The sequence below is a fragment of the Equus quagga genome, chromosome 15, assembly GCF_021613505.1.
Source record: "Equus quagga isolate Etosha38 chromosome 15, UCLA_HA_Equagga_1.0, whole genome shotgun sequence".
In the NCBI taxonomy this organism is placed as follows: domain Eukaryota; kingdom Metazoa; phylum Chordata; class Mammalia; order Perissodactyla; family Equidae; genus Equus; species Equus quagga.
Window position 1 is genome coordinate 79859583 of NC_060281.1, and position 19029 is coordinate 79878611.

Consider the following 19029-nt stretch of genomic DNA (forward strand, 5'->3'; position numbering starts at 1 on the left):
AGGGGCACGTTGAAGCAAAAAATCACAAATCTTTCTGTTGTATGTGTAAGGGACTTTGAGTGACATCCATTTTATTATGGAGAAAACAGATCTGAGAAATGTCATTAGTAGGCAGATCAAAACTGACCACAAGTCTCTCGTCCCTCCTAATCCCTGTGAGTGTGGCAGTCTCACGTGTCCTCAGGTGTAAGGCAATAGGGAAGGGTGGAACTGCAGAAAACTACCAGAAGTTGGCAGCTGCTACTCAGCTTTGTAATAATGACGTCAGGTGAGGCCAGGTTCCCCCCCACCCCCCCAAGAAAAGTGCAAGAACTGCATTTTTGGTCAAGTTATCTGATTAAGTATTGGCAAGGAATAGGGTATTTTTAAGGCCCTTTGGGTCAGTAATGAGACCAGCTGAGTTTGACTCATACTTCTGCTCTAAATGACCTAGTTTGCTTAGGGCCCATCCTAGGGGCTGCTGTTACAGGGCCTCAGATGGGAGGGTTTGCATCCACTACCACATAGGGAGCCAGTCTCCCCACTGAGGCCAGGAGTAGAGGGGGAAAGAGACTTGGGCAAGCTTGAACTTAAGTTTGCTAAATGCTATGGAAGCCAGATGCATTTATTAAATCTGCTCTTGGCCAGGCAATAAGAATACAAAGATGTCTGTAACTATAGGGGCTTCACAACCTGCAGAACCCCTTAACCAGGAATGCTAGGTAAGGGTGACCTCACTTTGTTGTAAGTGAGTAAGTCCTCCATCTTGAGCTGGTAACTTGGCCTGTGTTTGCTAGTCATCAGCTTGGAGAACTGTAGAAGATGCCGCTGCCTCCCAGAGTGTCCTCCTCCAACTGGGTCCTGAGGCTTGAGCACTATGCAGCCTGCAGAGGTTCACTCCATTGCGTCAGCAGCCTCCTCACCGCCACCATCTGAAAGCTCCTCCTCACCCGACTCCTCCTCTAGTAAACAGCTTCTTGTGACAGACTTCTGGATAACTTCCCGCTCTCCTGGAGAAAGGCAGACAGCAAAGGCAGGGATGAAAGATACCTTTGGGAGCGACCCCTTCCTCAGCTGGAAGGTCAGGTCAGTCACTGCTCAGTGGGCACTGGGCTGGTGCTGCTTACCTTCATCAGTGCAGTGTTGCAACAAGATCAACAGCTGTCTCCGGTTGTACTGAATCAGGAACTTCTGACATGTTCTAATTGTACCTGGCACATGAAAGAGCTTTGTGGTCAACAGCTTGTGAAAGGTGTCTGCCTCAAAGACTTTCAGAGCTAGGGGAAAGTATCTTGTTTGTGGCAGGCTAGCAGGAAGATGACCCCCCCCGCCCCGTTAAGACTGAACTCTGAACCTGTTACCTATTGAAAATCAGCAGCCATACCATATGCATCCCTACCTCCCACGTGTAAGGTGTTGAGAAAACACGGGTAACGGTGACCTTTGTTCTCCAAGTATGTGATGAAGGGGAGAGCTGACCACACAAGCTGGTAGAATTCCTTCCGGCATCGAAGTAGCACTATTCCAGTATAGGCATTGAGGTATCGCACTACAGCAGAAAAAAAATCATTTGGAGAAACGATTCTCAAGAGCAGGTTAAAAACTTTAGTGTAACTGAGGGCCTACTATGTGCCAGAAAATGTTCAAGGCAATGCCACTTGGGATGCATCAGTGAGTAAAATCAGATTCCTGAAAGAAAAAAAATTTTAGGACAGACGTTCGTTTATGGAAGGGATTAACAACACCCAGTGCCTTACACACCACTCAGAATTGGTGAATGAATTTAGAATTTTAAATACTCTTCTAATTCACTGACTAGTTAATAAATGGGGGTGGGGGTGGGGGTGGAATCCATCTTCCTCAGAAAACCCTTGGCTGAAAAACAGGTGGTTCCACTGCATCTGGGCTCTGTAGGCTCCTGCAACAGCCAACCGAGTCTCACCTAGCCTAGGAAAGTTGTGCTTATGTGCATTTAATTCTCCAGGACTCCGCTTCAAGCACATGGTCAAAGAGGGAACCACTTTAGATAGTGTGGCTGTAGGGAGGGCCCTCTTCATTTTTTTTCAGGAAGATGAGCCCTGAGCTAACATCCGTGCCCATCGTCCTCTACTTTATATGTGGGACGCCTACCACAGCATGGCTTGCGAAGCGGTACCATGTCCGAACCGGGATCCAAACCATCAAACCTCGGGCCACCGAAGTGGAACATGCGCACTTCACCGCTGCGCCACCACCGGCCCCTTCTTCCTGATTTCTATACACACAATTCTATGTTCTGTACTTTTCTGGCCCTATTAAGGGCTTTTCAGGGCTAATTCTGACAACATGGTTTTTCCATGTGATGTCAATGTAACCAGCCAAATAACACCCGGAACTATACACGGCTCCCCTGATTTAATTCTAACCATCATATTAAATTCAATTGCAGTCGCCAATATACACATGCCAAATAAGTACAGGCGATTCTTGCCTAAAGTTTCATTGCCTTATGCTCTTATATCTCCGCCTAATTTCGGATCGTCCAGACCTCGGGCTCGGGGTCCCAGACGCCCCAAAAGGACGATATAGAGGATGATGCATCGGGCTTAGATGCTACGTCGCTCGTGCCCCTTCTTCCCCTCAACCCCTCCGGCCTCTGCTCCCTCCAAATCCCGCCGTCCGCCCGGTTCCCTAGCACCCCCGCACCGGCGAAGCCAATGGAACTGGCGGCAGCGCCGAAAGTCCCGTGCACGCGGGCGATCGTGTCCCGTACGAGGCTGCCCAGCACTCGGTCTTCTAGGCTCAGGCGGCAGCGGGGGTCGTCAGACACCACTTCACAGAGCAGGTACCTGCAGCGGGCGAGAAGAAGGTGAGCGCGGGGCCCGGGCCGCAGGGACCGGGCAAAGGATGCCTACCTGTGTTTGAACCGCACCATGGCTGCCTCCTCGCCAGCCGCCCCGACGCGCAAACCGGATGTCTGCGTTCCCACCGGTGGCCAATGGGAAGTTAGCCTCCGCAAGTCTTGCAGCCACTCAGACAGGGAGGTAGGATAGGTGGGCGGAGCTAGAGTATTGAGAGGCCAAGCCCAGTGTCAGTCTCCTTCAAGCTCCGCCTCCCTCTGCGTTTGCAGAGCGCCTGCGTTCTGCTGAGACTGTCTGATTTAGTCGTTTCGGAACTCGGCTTCGCGATCCGCTGGCTTGTAGCTGTGATGGGTGGTTCTGCTCCACGCCTGAGTTTGCAGTACTGTGTAGGATGCAGCCACTGCATTCGAGGGTCTCGGGACGTTTATTTTCTATTACCTTGCCATGCAGTTGTGTATGCATTTCTATTCTCTCCCCAAGCTGGACGGTGGAACTTTTGAGGGCAAGAACTTGCACTTACAGGCCAGGAATTGACACGGAAATGGGACCTCTGTTTTGAAGTTGGAGCTCGCTTTAATTTTTCCATATAACCAAATATGTTGTCACTGTTTTGGCTTTTCAACAATCTTATGGACGGATGTATTGTCTCGTTTTTTGTTTGCAAAAACAATCTGTGGTCGTTATATTTTCCAACTTTTTAACAGAAAAGCACAAAGAAGCAAATGAAAATGTTATAATCCCAGCACCGAGAGAGAATAATTTATCATGCAGGGGGTGTTCTTCTGTCATTTTCCCTTTGAGCCAGTGGTTCTCAAAGTGAGATCCAGGGACCACTGGGTTTCCTGAGACCCTTTTAGGGAGTCCTCAATGTCAAAATTACTTCCATAATAATAGTAAGATGTTATTTGCCTTTTCCCCCTCTCTCAGAGTGGACAGTAAAGTTTTCCAGAGGCTACAATGACATGCGCTGACATTATTGCTCTGACGGCTAATGGAATTTGTGTATTGTGTCTTAAACATTTCTCAGTTTTAATATCCTTGGTAAGTATCGATACATCCCACAAAACCAAAAGCTCTTTGGGATTCTCAATAATTTGAGTATAAAGGGGTCCTAAGACAAAGAGAAAAGTTTGAGATGAGAACTGCTGCCTTAGGTTAAATTATATTTTTCCTTTTATTTTCTTTTTAAGAATAGGATCATACTGTTTAGTACTCTTTTTTTTTCTGCTTGAATATTTTTTTAAATTTTTTTTAAAGAGTTTGTTTTTTTCCTTTTGCTCCCCAAAGCCCCCCAGTACATAGTTGTATATTCTTCGTTGTGGGTCCTTCTAGTTGTGGCATGTGGGACGCTGCCTCGGCGTGGTTTGATGAGCGGTGCCATGCCCGCGCCCAGGATGCAAACTAACAAACACTGGGCTGCCTGCAGCGCAGCGCGCGAACTTAACCACTCAGCCACGGGACCAGCCCCTTAAATATCTTTTTAAAAAACTGTCTGGGCTAGCCCGGTGATGCAGCCATTAAGCAGGCATGATCTGCTTCGGTGGCCTGGGGTTTGCCGGTTCGGAACCCGGGTGCGGACATGGCACAGCTTGTCAAGCCATCCTGTGGCAGGCGTCCCACATAGAAAGTAGAGAAAGATGGGCACCGATGTTAGCTCAGGGCCAGTCTTCCTCAGAAAAAAGAGGAGGATTGGCAGCAGATGTTAGCTCAGGGCTAATCTTCCTCAAAAAACCCCCAAAACTGTCTAATTGAGGTATAACACACATAAAGTGCGTATTAACTGTACAACTCAATGAATTTTTACGTATGTGTAGACTTGTGTAACCATCGCCCAGATTAGGACATAGAGCATTTCCAGCACCCAAGAAGGGTCCCACGCCCGTCCTCTTCCCAGTCAAAAACCTTCCCGGAAGTAACCTCTGTTCTGCCGTCTATCATGATAGATTAGCTTTGCCTGTTCTTGAACTTTATATTATATAAATATCCAACAGCATGTTTTTGTGTGTATGTGTCTGGCTCCTTTTGCTCAACGTGTCTGTAAGATTCATTCTTCTTGTTTGTATTTTACATCAAATGTTCTGTAGTTGTTTTTCAGCTGCACAGAATCGCACTGTTTGGCTGTACCATTGCTAAATTGGTCAATTTTCCCATGATGGACGTTTAAATTAGTTCCAGATTTTCTTGTTATACCCAGCACTTTGATGCACAGCCTTGTAACTAGGTCTTTATACCCGTCCGTGACTCTGTAGAACTGTCGTGGGCTTGGCTGGTCCTGTAAGGTCCATGGAGGGAGGCGGATTTCACAACTGATTATTTGCAAGATTATTTGGGATGAGTTCTCACTTTTTCCATCTCTCACTCCTCGCCACCTTAAAGGAGGGATGCTGAGGAAGGAAGGGGAGGCAGGAGAGCAGTGGCCCTGCTGAGGGACCAGTGTCTGCTTTTCCTTCCCCCCCCACCCCAGAATAACCGTTATCCTAAAACGGATAGTGAGCGTCCTCCTTTGGTCAGCAGGGGGCGTCAGAGGCCCGTTGTGCGTGGAGAAAGACACCGCTTCAGAGCACCCCCTCCCGGCTCCCGTCTCTAAAACAACGCCCCGAAGACTTCCCAGCCTTCAACTCGCTTAATCCCAATACCCCACCCATTTTACAGATGCCCTTGGAGCTCAGACCACAGTCACACATCCAGTAAGGAGCAGGATCAGAATTCTAACCCAAAGCCGGCTGACTCCAGTGTCTTCGCCCTCGTCTGCTCGGCTCACGTCCTGTGCACGGTTTCGCTTGCCCACTTCGTGTAAGATGCAGACTACAGACGTCGGTTCGAATCACCTGTCCCTCATTTTCCAGCCACGTGGAAATGGGGGGTTAACTCACCTCTAGATCTCAGTTTGCTCATCTGTGCAATAAGATAATAATGTTTCCTTCCTCATGGGTGGAATTGAGATTTAAACGAGATAACGTGGTCAAAACGCCTGGCAGTGAGTGCACCGTAAACGCTGTGTTGAATGAATGATTGACTCCTCCTCCCAGGCATAGCCCCGGGAGGAAGCACACCCAGGCGGTCCCCGCGCCACCGGGGCCCAGACAGCGCCATCGCCTGGCGGGCGGCGTCGGCGGTGCAGCCCGCTCCCCGCGGTAATTAGCCAGTGCCGGCTCCGGCTGCGCCAGCCGCTAATTACACGTCTCCTAATGAGGCCGGCGGCTGTTTGCAATCACCCGGGTCCCCGCCGCGCGGCGCGGGAGGCCGCGGGGGAACCCGCCCGCCGGGGCGTGGAGGGCGGCGGCCTCCTCCTGGGCTGCGAGATCCGCTTGGCGGAGACGGCTGCGCGCCCGGGCCGTGGCCGCCCCCGGAACGCCGGGCTGGCAGGGGCGGGGGCGAGGTGCCACCGTCAGTCACCTCGATTCTCTCCGCAGCCGTGCCACAGAGCCATTATTATCCCCGCTTTACAGGCGAGGAAGGGGACTGAGGCTCGGAGAGGCGAACTCAGGCGCACAGCTCACGCTGGAATAGCCTCGTGGGGATCTCGCTTCGTGGGGATCTCTGCGACCCCGAGCCTGTCCCTTAACCGCTCAGGTGCTGCTGGGATCAGGGGGGTGCTCTCTGATGCTCTTACTCCAGGGACTTCTCTGAGGAGTAGGTTTCAGATCAGATACATGCAGGACGGCGGAGGAGGCTTGGGAAACTTCCCCTCTTCCCACATGAGAGTTCCTACCCTCAGTTTGCCCTTTTGGATCAGACACAAAACCGAATTAAAACTTCCTTGGAAACATAAATCACAACCCGTTCGCAGCCTGGGAAATCTGGAGCACTCCCTAGGAGGTGGTTGGGGTAACTGTGTACCTCCTTCTGGGGTCTTCTGTGGTGGGGGCCAGAGGAGCCGCCTTTATTCTCCATCTTTATCTTCTGGGCTACCATTTATTAGGCTCTCAGTATATGCGAGGCCCTGTACTACACACTTTATGTGCTTGACTTCATGTAGTCCTCACAACAACCCAGAAGGGTAGGTCCCATTACTCTCTGACGCTCAGAAAGGAAAATGACTTACCCAAATTCCCACGGTAATTTCCTCAAAGGACCTTTTGTCCTATCCCAAAACCTGTACTCTTAACCCCTTGCTCTCTACCTCTTCCGGGATGTCTGGGACCTAGAAGGATGTTCAAAGAAGGCAAACCCAATTGGGGTGCCATCCTGTAGTGCCTTTGGCATCCAAGGGGTCCCTATCCAAGACTGGATGCTGCCGTGGCGGATGATGGCAAAGGCAAATTGTATCTGCTTCAGCGTTTTGTAAGCAGCCGGTGCTCGTTAGGGGCTCCTGCTCCTCTAATCCAATCAACCAATTCCCTGTAAAAGCCTTATAGAGACAATCTGGATAAAATTAAACCCTCCATCTGCCTGGCCAAGGGCCCGGGGAGCTGCTGCGTCCTCCAGGTTTCTGGGGCAGACATGGTCCTCCCTGGACCTCGGAGACGGAACACCACATCTCGCTCCTCCTTGTCCACTGCCTTTCGGACCTCTTCCCTCTTCCCTGCCTGCTGTGAGGATTTGCCCATCCGAAAGCTAATTGAAATTACAAGGGCACTACTGTTTGACCCAGCAATTTCTCTGCCAGGAATTTATCCCACAGAGATTCTTGCTCTTGTGCCAAATGACAGGTGAAGAAGGACGTGTCTTGCAGCATTGTTTGTGATTGCAAAAGGCTACCTCAGTGTCTGTCAGACGGGATCCACTGTCTATTTTTTGAACAAGCATGTGCCAGAGAATGTTCTAAACACTTGACATAGATTGACTCATTTAATCCTCACAACTACCCTATAAAGTAGGTGCTTAATTTTATTAACCCCATTTTACAGATGAGGAAACTGAGGCTCACGGAGACCAAGTAGCTTGGCCAAGCTTCACATAGCTAGTAAGCAGAAGAGCCAGGATTCGAACCAGGCAGTCCATGTCCCTAATCACCATCCTACACAGCTTCTCTGTCTTTCTGTGCTGTGGAAAATTTCCAAAAGGTAACACAAAAGCTGTTGATGGTGGTTACTTCTGGGGACAGGAATTAAAGGTGTGAAGTAGGAGGGGGAACCCATTGTTTGCTGTGTCCTCTTTTGTACCATATTATTTTACCATGTGTATATGTTAGTTTCACAATTTAGAGGAGTTACTGAGCCCCAGTCCCCGAAGTATATTATTACTAATCCTTACCTCAGTCCTGGAAATGGCTACTATCATCATCCCCATTTTGCAGGTGAGGAAGCTGAGCTCACCAAGGTAATCTGGTTGGGCCACGTGACGGAATGGCAAAGGAGGGGAGACTCTCAAGCCAGCGCTCATTCTCCTGATTTATATTAGCCTCCTGGGCTTGGAAAGTTCAAAGGGGAGAAAAGTGATTAAAAGCATAGTCTCCAGAGCCAGCTCACCTGGGTTCAAGTCCTGACTCAGCCACTCACCAGCTGTGTGACCTTGGGCCACTCACTTCCCCTCTCTGAACCTCAGTTTCCTCTCTGTGAGGATTAAATGACTTACTTCCATGTCAAGTGCTTAGAACAGGGCCTGTCTCATCATGAGTGCTCAAGAAATGTTAGGTATTTTTATATCATTGTCCTGAAAGTTATCTTCACCAATTTCAAGCTCAGTTCCTTCTCCCGGCTCATGGGTCCAGCTGTGGCTTCTCCAGGCCTCTCCTCAAAGGGCAAGGCCCAGCCATGATGGGCTCCAGCCTCCAGCAGAAGTCCTCTGGGCTCGGTTCTCCTGGGTCGTCCCAGGGTGGTGGCTGTGATCAGAACTTGATCGCGTTACCAGAGCCGAAAAAAGGGGCAGAGCCGCGGGGCTGGTGTGGCCCAGATCCAGGGCGAGGCTGCGACGGGCAGCCTCCCAGTTCGGGATGTTCCCAGCGCCTTCCCACCGCTCCTGCTCGGAGGGAGAAGGGCCTCAAAATAGCTGTTGCTTCCCCAGCACGGCGCTAGGCCAGGGACAGGAATAGACATCTGGGGGTGGCCGCCTCAGCTTCCCTCAGGGGCCCTGGGGGGGCTGGGAATAAGCAGAGGCCAGACTCCCCCCAGTGCAGGGGAGATGGGGAGAGTGTAGTTGTCAATATGTGGTGACCCACCTGCGACGGTCCAGCCCAGGGAAAGTGCTGCCCCAGCTGGGGCTGGCCGGTCAGTTGGTCGCCAGCACTGAGCAGATACTGGCCAGGCCTGGATTCTTAGACCAACAGGAAGTGCCCTTCAACACTGGCTCCCACAATCCTCTCTTGGCAGGTGGGGAAACTGAGGCCCGGAGGGAGGTTCACATGCTTGATATCACAAAGCTGGTTAAAAGCCAAGCTGACAGGAGAGGCAGGCCTTGGGGCTTTGAAAGGCAGCGAGGGGTGGAGGTTGAAGGGTTAAAGGACTCAGACTGTCTGGGTTCAAATCCAGCCTCTACTACTTGTGACCAGCCCGCTCTCGGACCTCAATTTTGTTACCTGTAAATTGGGCACAGTAACAGTATCTACCTCCTTTAGTAGTTGTGAAGATCGAATGAGTAATACTTGTTTGCTGTTATGATTGCTGTTGTTTTCCCATCAGATTCCTCACTCATTTGTTCCTAAGGCATTGGCCAAACACCTGCCACGTGCCAGGCACAGTGCGAGGCCTAGGTCAGTGTAGCTCACAGTGTGGCCAGAAGAAACCAGCTGACATTTCAAGGAGCCTGCCATAGGCTAACTATGGTGCTAAGCATTTTTACCTACATTATCTCATTTAGTCCTCATAAAAACCTGTGAAGAGCCATTATCATGCCCTATTTTACAGATGAGGGGAGGGAGGCTCAAAGAGGTGAAGTCACTCCTCCAGGGTCACACAGCCTAGAGGTAGCAGAGCCAGGATTTGAAACCTGGGCTGCCTGCCTGCGTAACTCATACAAGTAACCACTGCATGAACTGTCTCTTTACTGGGGAGATGGACAAGTCGTTCAGTTGGTGCAGTCCGGGGGTGTTGGGCACATGGGGGAGGGCTCCACTCGCCCAGTATTAACATTTATCACCCCAGCCCCCACACACCAGACCCATGTCAGACTGCTGGTGGTCCCAGCCCACACTACTGAATTCCCACCTCTGTTCCCTTGGGGTTCCCTGAGTCCCTACTATGTGCTAGGCTCTGAGAACACAAAGAAGACCCTGAAATTGCTCACGGTATGGTGAGGAGCTAGGTTGCTAAGATGGCAAGAGCAATTCAGGGGCAGCTGCTGTGACGAGGGTAAGAATGGGGGCAAGAAGAGGTACCTAACTCAGCCTGGGAGGTGAGGGAAGGCTTCCTGGAGGTGGCGATGTCTGAGCTGAGTCCCAAAGGAGAAAAAGAGTTGGCCAGGAGAAGAGAGAGGCGGTAGGAAAGAGTGTTTTCGGCAGAGGGACAGTTTGTGCTGAGAGCAAGTGCTGAGTTCCGGGAACTGTGAGTCGTAGGGTAGAGGAGTGGGTGAGCGGTACTGGGGCTGTAGAGATGGTGGGGACCGGTCATTCAGGGTCTCGCTGCCCACGCTTAGGGGCCTGGATACTATCTGGAGGGCCGAGAGAATGAGATCAGGGGTCAGAAGTTTCCCTCTGGCTTCAGGGGAGGATGGATCTCAGGAGGCTGGACCGCCTGTGGGGAGGCCGGGGAGGAGGCCGCTGCCCGCAGGGAGCAGAGGGACTTGGATTAGGGTGTTGGAGGCCAGGGGAGAGGAATGGGCGACTTGGTGAAGGTTTTAGAGGTAGAATTGGTTGTGTATTGCTGTGTAATAAATCACCCCAAAACCTTGTGGCTTAAAATGACACCTTATTTTTTATGATTCTGTGGGGTGACAGAGTAGTTCTGCTTCATGCGGTGTCAGCTGGGGCTCTGGGGTGGCTGGAAGGTTCTAAATTGGCCTCATCCACACGGCTGGCAGTCCGTGCTGGTTGGGAGCTCAACTGGGGCTGTTGGCTGGGGGGCCTCAGGTCACCTCCGTGTGGCCCTACCACGGGCCTTGGGCTTCTCAAAGCATAGCAGCTGGCTTCCAAGAAGCAGAAGCTGCCATGTTTTTAAGGCCTGGGCTCAGAAGTCCCAGCACATCACTTCTGCTGCATCCTAATGGTCAAAGCCAGTCCCAAGACCAGCCTGATTCAAGGAGAGGGGAAATAAGCACTACCTCTCATTATTATTATTATTTGTCCTTTTTTTTTTTTTTGAGGAAGATTAGCCCTGAGCCAACATCTGCCAATCCTCCTCTTTTTTTTTTTTTTTTGCTGAGGAAGACTGGCTCTGAGCCAACATCCGAGCCCATCTTCCTCTACTTTACATGTGGGACGCCTACCACAGCATGGGTTGCCAAGTGGTGCTATATCCACACCTGGGATCCGAACCAGCGAACCCCGGGCTGCCGAAGGGGAATGTGCGAACTTAACCGCTGTGCCACTGCGCCGGCCCCTGACATATTATTATATGTTCAATTCAGTGGCATTTAGTGCATTCACAATGCTGTGCAACCAACACCTCTCCTTAATTTCAACTTTTTAATTGCCTCGTAAGAACACCTTGTCCCCACTAAGCTGTTCCTCCCTATTTGCCCTCTCCCCAGCAACTTGCTTTCTATCCCTATGGATTTGACTATTCCAGATATTTCCTGTAAAAGGAATCCTACAATATGTGACCCTTTGTGTCTGGCTTCTTTCACTGAGCATAATGTTTCTGAGGTTCAGCCAAGTCATATCATGTATCAGTACTTCGTTCCTTTTTATTGCTGAATAATATTCTATGGTATGGATAGTCCATAATTTGTTTATTCACTCATCTGTTGATGGACATTTGTTCCATCTCTGTGAATAGTGCTGCTGTGAACATTGGTGGGTAAGTATCTGAGTCCTTGTTTTCAATTCTTTTGAGTAGACACCTAGGAATGGAATTGTTGGGTCAAGTGGTACTCTATGTTTCACTTTTTGAGGAACTACCAACCTGTTTTCCACAGTGGCTGTACCATTTTACACTCCCCCCAGCAATGGATGAGGGTTCCTATTTCCCTGCATCCTTGCCAACAATTGTTATTCTCTGCTTTTTGTTTTGTTTTGTTCAAAGTAAAGCTAGCCTAGTGGGTGTGAGGTGGTATCTCATTATGGTTTTGATTTGCATTTACTTAATGACCAGGGATGTTGAACATCTCTTCACGTGCTTTTTGGCCATTTGTATATCTTCTTTGGAGAAATGTACTTTGCCCATTTTTGGGTTGGGTTGTTATCTTTTTGTTGTTTAGTCGTCAGAGTTATTTACATATTTTGGATACCAAACCCTTATCAGATGTATGATTTGCAAATCATTCTATAGTTGTCTCCCATTCTATAGTTGTCTTTTCACTTTCTTGATAATGTCCTCTGACACACAAAAGTTTTTACTTTTCATGCAGTCCCATTTACCTATTTTTTCTTTTGTGGCTTGTGTTTTTGGTGTCAAATCTAAGAATCCATTGCCAAATCTGAGATCATGAAGATTTACCCCTATGTTTTCTTCTTAATTGTTTTATAGTTTTAGCTCTTATATTTAGGTATTGACCCATTTGGAGTTAATTTTTGTATATGGAGTAAGGTAGGGCTCCAACTTCATTCCTTTGCATATGGTTAAGCTCTATCTCTTTTTTTCTTTTTTCTTTTGGTGAGGAAGAATAGCCCTGAGCTAACATCTGCTGCCAATCCTCCTCTTTTTGCTGAGAAAGATTGTCCCTGTGCTAAACATCTGTGCCCATCTTCCTGTATTTTAAGTGTGGGATGCCTGCCACAGCATGGCTTGATAAGTGGTGCGTAGGTCCGCAGTGGGATCCAAACCTGCGAACCCCAGGCAGCTGAAGCCCAGCATGTGAACTTAACTACTACCCCACCCAGTGGCCCCGAGCTCTACCTCTCGACTGGGGGTCAGCATGCCTTTACAGGGAGGGGAGCGATTGCTGGGGACCATCTTTGGAGACAGTCCGATACAGCAGGTCTTGGTGATGGGTTGGCTGTGAGGTGCTGAGGGGGAGGGGTGAGGCGAAGGCAGGCAGGGTGACATCCACATTTCTGGATTGAGTCATTGGACAGATGGGGAAGCCTGGGGGAGGAACAACACTTAGGCGAAGGGAAGAAAGACTCCGTCCAGGACATGCTGCGTTTGAGTTCCCTTAGGCACCCAGGCACTGAGAGCATTGGGAATCAAATAAATGATCAATGAAATATGAAAAGGCACTAAGGTTTTCATTCATTCAACAAAGTTACGAAATACCTAACATTAATACTAGGTAACATTTACGTGGCGCTAACTGTGGGCCAGGCACTTTGCACTTTGTAAAAATGGAGCTGTAATGTACATACAGTAGAACGCACAAATCTAGGGTGTGCGGTTCATTGAATTTTATATCTACCGCCTCCCAGGCGAAGATGTGGAACATTTCCAGCCCCCAGAAAGCTCCCTCCCAGGCGCGTCATATTTAATTCTCGCAATGACCCTATGAGGTAAGTGTTATTATGATTCCCATTTTTCAGATGGGAAAACCGACACAGTGAGGTGAAGCCACTCTCCCAAGACCACACAGGGGTGGAATCTGGATTCTAACTCAGGCCTATAGGACTAGACGAGGCTGAGGAACATCCAGCTCCCTCACTCGGCGGAGACAGGACTCAGGCCTGGGGCAGGCGGGCTGCGGGGGGTGGGGGGCGGGGTGGGGGGTGTCCCTGAGGGCAGGAGGTAGCCTCTGCTGGAGGGTGGGAAGCCCTCATTTGTGGCTCCTTGGGGAGCGCAGGGCCAGGGCGCGAGCGGATTTACGCCCAGGAGGAAGGAATGAGAGGAGCCCTTCCGGTCCCATCCGTCACGGAGGTGGCCGCCTGGGGGCGGTGCCGGCCAGGATAAACAGCGGGCAGGTGGCCCAGCTGGGGCCCTGTCCCAGCAAGAGGCCCTGGGGGGAAGTTCAGCTTTGCCTAGAGCTAATGGGCCTGCAGCGAGGAGAGGAGGGGGTGCCACGCCTGTCACAACCTCTTTCAACCGCGCTTCCTCCGCATCCCTCTGGGAGGATGCGGGAGCGTCCCTGCGCTCCCACCCTCCCTCCACGTGTCTGCCCCGAACCCCTCTGACCTCTTCTCCTGTCGCTCTGCTCCGCTAAAACTAGCCGCCTTGCTTTTCTTCCAACATGTCAAGCTCCTACCGGCCTCAGGGCCTTTGCACTCAATGTTGCCTCCATCTGGAACCTTCTGCCTCCTGGACTTCCCATGGCTGGCGTCTTATCATGTGTCTCGGCTCAGATGTCACCTCTTTAGAATGCTCTTGCCTGAATGAATTACCCTATTTAATGCTTTCCCCACCAGCCAGCACAATGGAGCCAGATGGCGTGGGTTTGAATCTCAGTTCTGCTGCTTCCTAGCTGTGTAGCATTGGGCAAGTTACTTAATCTCTCTGTGCTGGTTTCCTCAGCTGTAGAAAAGGATGTGTCACAACCTCATAGGGTTGTAGTAAGGATGAAATTATTTAACATCTGTTAACAATGCTTGGCCATAGTAGATGCTTTATAAGTATCTGCTATTATTCACGTAGCACTCATTCTGTTCTGAAATTATCCTGGCTATTGGTTTGTTTACTTGGTTTTTCCATTTCCCCCAATTAGAATGTGAGCCCCATGAAGACAGTAGTTTCCTCTATGTTGTTCACTGCTGTATCCCCAGTAACTAGAACAGTGCCTGGCCCACAGTGCTAAACATTATTTGAATAATCAAATGGATGCATAAACGAGGCTGCTAGATTATTCTGCTTGCACCTCCCCAAACATGCATGTTCGCTCTCAGTTCCTGCCTTTGAGTTTGCTGTTCCCTCTGCTGGAACCATCCCCCAGAGAAAGGGAGGGGAACAGTGAAGGAAAGACAGCCTCTCTTAACCCCCTCCTCACTGCCTCCTGCACCCACGGGAGAGCCGTGAGCGAGAATCTAGACTCTCTGGGTCTAGAATCACCCCTTTGTTCTGCAACAGGGGAAACTGAGGCCCAGAGAAGGGAAAGGACGCGGCCAAGGTCTCACACCCAGTCAAGGGCAACATTCACCCCACTGGACCCCACATGTCTCTCCTGGAGGCTGATTACAACATCCCCACTCCGTCCGCCTCCCTGAGTGGGGCATGGGGAGAGGGGGTGGGTGAGGGGCTGAGCCCTCCACGCTGCCCAGCCGAGGAGGGCCAGGGCACCAGGCCTAGTGAATGGACGTGTTTCTAACCTGGACTGACCCGAGTGGGGTTCCTGACACTTCCACTTATTAACCATGTGGCCTTGGGCTCTCCGAGCCTCAGTTTACTCTCCTGTAAGACGAGGAGATGGAGACCTACCCTCCCAGGTTGCTGGGAAGATTCCTATTAAAAACGCCCATGCATCGATCACTTATTCTCAACTACCCTATGGGGCAGGTATGAATTTTATCCCCAATTTTCCAGATAGGGAAACTGAGGCTCAGACGGGGAGAAAAAGTGGCTTGTCTAAGATCACAGCCAGCAAGGAATGGAGCAGGGACTCAAATCCAGGCAGGCTGACTTCAGGGCTCACATTCTTGGCCATGTGCTACAGCACTGGGCACACAGTAGGCACTCAGGAGATGGAAGCTACTGGTACCCCTCAACTGAGGCCATAGGAAGACCTCACTTTCATGTTGGCACCATCTTCCAGGAAAACAGCCCCATGCTGCAAACCACATCTTCTGTTAATTTTCCTCTGCTTCAGTCCCCGCTTGGAGACACAGGGCTCTCAGCAAGCTCCCTCTGATGGAGTCTTGGATTATCCCTGCCTTGATTAGTTCCAGAGTCTCCTGGCAGAACCAGGAGTTATTTTGGGGCCTTGATGGCTCCCTCTGGCTGCCTCTGACCCCTGCTCCCAGTTGCAAAGACCTCTCCCTTCAGCTGCACGGTTCGTTAGACACATCCCTACCCCTCCCTTTCTGCCCCCTGCAGCTCTCAGCTCAGACTCAAGCCCCGCACCTGCTCTCTGCTCCCCTCCACCCTGCCCCACAGCCGCTTCTGCCTTCCCACTATTTTGTAGGGGCTGGGGATGCAACTGTTTTCTAATCCTGGGCCCCTGACTTTGCCTCAGAGCAATGACCCTCCCTCCAATTTCAGGAGTTTTCCAGACTTCAGCAAAATCTCACACACCATTTGGACGCAAATATTTTTGGCCTGTGATCCCACTGCCTGTTCCTGTTGGCATCCGGTCTCCGATGTCACTCAGCCCGGGGCGGGTGTGGCTCAAAAATTCCTAAGGATAAGTTGCATGGGATGTATATCTTACCACAATTAAAAAAATTCCCAAGGGGACACAGGACGCCCCCCTTCCTCCACCACCATGTCATGTCACAGTGCGTGGGGCTGACGTCACAGGGACGGGGCGTGGGTTCTGCTGTAGCTGTCTGTTCTCTCTGCTCCTGGCTCTCCCTTCCAGCTCTGCGCTCTGCCAGGGCCGCCCGCAGGCAGGCCTTGCTTGCTTTTCAAAAATAACTCCTGAGTCTCTCACTGAGGTGGGGGGCTGCTTCCTTGCTGTCCCGGGCTGTGTGTTAATCCTCCCAAGGCAAGACTTCCTGAAGCCCATTCTGGGCTGGGCTGCGGGGCTGGTCATCAGTTGCCTAGCTGAAGTAGTTCAGATGCTGACATCCTGTCTTAGCACCTATGACCTTCAACAAAGTAGGGCAAATGGGTCCTACCTGGTGCCCAGTAAGTCCTTCATTCATTCGTTCATTCATTGATTCAGACATTCTATTAGGGCCTGTTACCTGCAGAACACACCTCTGGGTGGCCTCTGTTGCTTTTCCTTTCGTTTCTGAGTTATCTCCCTGCTTCTCTTTGCATTTCTACTTCCTTCTCTAAAGGAGGGGATCTTAACCAGGGTGGCCGATCGGTCCCAGAAGGAAACAGATGGCATGCTCAGATTGGGTAATTCGAGGAAGGTTGAATAAGGGGACTATTTAGGTGTGAGCAGGGTGTAGGGAAACACAGGGATAGCGCAGTCCTGGGCTGGTTACCGTGGCAGAACTGTGACCTCCCTGGGCCTGGAGAGCTGGGGGAAGGAACAGTTCCCACTACCCAAGGAGCTGTGTGGAGAGAGCCACCTTAAGAGAAACTGTGACTTTCTGTTGAGGGACACAGGCAGACTAGGCACCTGGCAGGGAGGGAGCAGAGGGAAAAATATCCTCGCCTCACTCTTCCTTCTCCTTTCCATCTCCTCCAGGGGGCGCCCCATGGGCCAAACATGATTAGAAGGGAAAAGATAAGGGAGACTGTTGAGTCTGAACAGGTCAGTCTCCTTGGGCACAGAGCAGGTGGAAAAGGTTGGTTCTAGGCAGACAAATGGAGGACAAATAGCTTATCGCCTGTTAATGGTAACAACAGCAGTAATAGTAGGTGACATGGTAAAGCTCAATAAATGTCAGCTATCATTAGTGCTCCTATTAGTTATTTACTGCTGCATTACAAATTACCCCAAAACTTAGTGACTTGAAACAGTAAACATTTATTAGCTGACACAGTCTCTGTGGATCAAGAATTGGGAGCAGCTCAGGGGCCAACCAGGTGTCGCAGCAGTTAACTTCGCACGTTCCACTTCGGCAGCCTGGGGTTCGCCAGTTCGGATCCCGGGTGCAGACGTGGCACCGCTTGTCAAGCCATGCTGTGGCAGGCGTCCCACATATAAAGTAGAGGAAGATGGCATGGATGTTAGCTCAGGGCCAGTCTTCCTCAGCAAAAAGAGGAGGATTGTCAGCAGGTGCTAGCTCAGGGCTAATCCTCCCCCCCCCCAAAAAAAAAAAGAGAAAAGAAAAGAATTGGGAGCAGCTCAGCTGCGTGGTTCCGGCTCAGAATCTCTCCTGAGGTTGCGGTCAAGCTGTCAGCCCGTCGTCTAAAGGCCTGACGGGGACTGAAGGATCCGCCAGCTCCCTCCCAGGGCTGGCGAGCTGGTGCTGGCTGTTGGCAGGAGGCTTCCGTTCCTCGCCATCCAGACCTCTCCAGAGGGCTGCGTGAGAGCCATCACGTGGTGGCTGGCTTCCCCCAGGAAGAGTGATCCAAGAGCAGAATCCCCAATGTGTTTTCTGACTTAGTCTCAAAAACCACAGACCACAATTTCGACAACATCCTGTAGGTGACACAGCTCAGCCGAGTCAACACGGACGGAGCAATGCAGGGGCAGCAATCCGAGGAGGCAGGAACCACCGGAGGTCATCTTGGAGGGTGGCTACCACAGTTCCCAATATATTTGGTCACTTGATCCTTTCAAAAACCCTATGAGGCTATCGAAACAAAAAATCCTATGAAGGAAATATTATTATTATTATTGTCACTTTTCTGTTGAGGAAATAGAAGCATGGAAAAGTGAAGTAACATGCCCAAGATTACACCACTAGTAAGTAAGTCGCAAAGCCAGGAATTGAATCCAGATGAAGTATTTTTTTAATCCATTTTATTGGGCTATAATTTACATACACTAAAAAACACTTCAATGGAGATACAGAACATTTTCATCCTCTGAAATTTTCCCTCGTGCCCTCTGCAGTCAATCCTCTGGGGCCCTGCTTCAGGCAATCGCTGATCTGCTTTCTATCACTATAGGTTGTTTTGTCTGTTCTGGAACTTCATGTAAATGAAACCATACGGCATGTTTTCTGTCGTCACTGGCTTCTTTTGTTGAACAAAAAAGTTTATGAGGGGCCGACCCTGTGGCGTAGTGGTTAAGTTCACGTGCTGCAGTTCACTGGCCCGGGGTTCGCTGGTTAGGATCCTGGGCGTAGCCCTAGCACCATTTGCCAAGCCATGCTGAGGCTGTGTCCCACATAGAAGAACTAGAAGGGCATACAACTAGGATATACAACTATGTTGTGGGGCTTTGGGGAGAAAAAAAAGAGGAACATTGGCAACAGATGTTAGCTCAGGGCCAATCTTCCTCACCAAAAAGCATACGTTAAAAAGAAAAGTTTACGAGGTTCATCTATATCGTTACATGTATTGGGAATTCCTTTTTTTATTGCTGAGTAGTATTCCACTGCGTAGATAGAGCATACATTTTTAATCCAATTCTCCTATTCCGTGACATTTGGGTTGTTTCCAGTTTGGGGCTATTTACAGCCGCTATGAACTTCATGTGGAAGTCTTTGTATAGACATTTGTTTTCATTTATCTCAGGTAAATAGCTAGGAGCGGAATTGCTAGATCATATGGTAAGTGTATATTTAATTTCATAAGAAACTGCCAAACTT

General features: G+C 50.2%; 1 protein-coding gene across 1 annotated transcript; it reads right to left on the reverse strand.

The window, feature by feature from the left end:
• Positions 1-569: 569 nt before the first annotated feature.
• POP5 (POP5 homolog, ribonuclease P/MRP subunit) lies at positions 570-3007 on the reverse strand. Its single transcript, XM_046638740.1, has 5 exons — positions 2874-3007; positions 2665-2807; positions 1379-1528; positions 1107-1190; positions 570-989 (listed from the first exon to the last, which is right to left on the reverse strand). Exons 1-5 carry the CDS (start codon positions 2891-2893, stop codon positions 874-876), a joined length of 513 nt encoding a protein of 170 aa, XP_046494696.1. The 5' UTR covers positions 2894-3007; the 3' UTR covers positions 570-873.
• Between the last annotated feature and the right edge of the window lie 16022 nt (positions 3008-19029).

Bases quoted from the DNA above. Each gene is read 5' to 3' on its own strand.
- POP5 (XM_046638740.1), bottom strand. From the start codon at position 2,893: ATGGTGCGGTTCAAACACAG. The intron at 1,529-2,664 runs GTGCGGGGGTGC...TTTCTGCTGTAG, and splicing joins CAGTTCCATTGGCTTCGCCG to TGCGATACCTCAATGCCTAT. The intron at 1,191-1,378 runs GTAGGGATGCAT...TTCATGTGCCAG, and splicing joins CAACACCTTACACGTGGGAG to GTACAATTAGAACATGTCAG.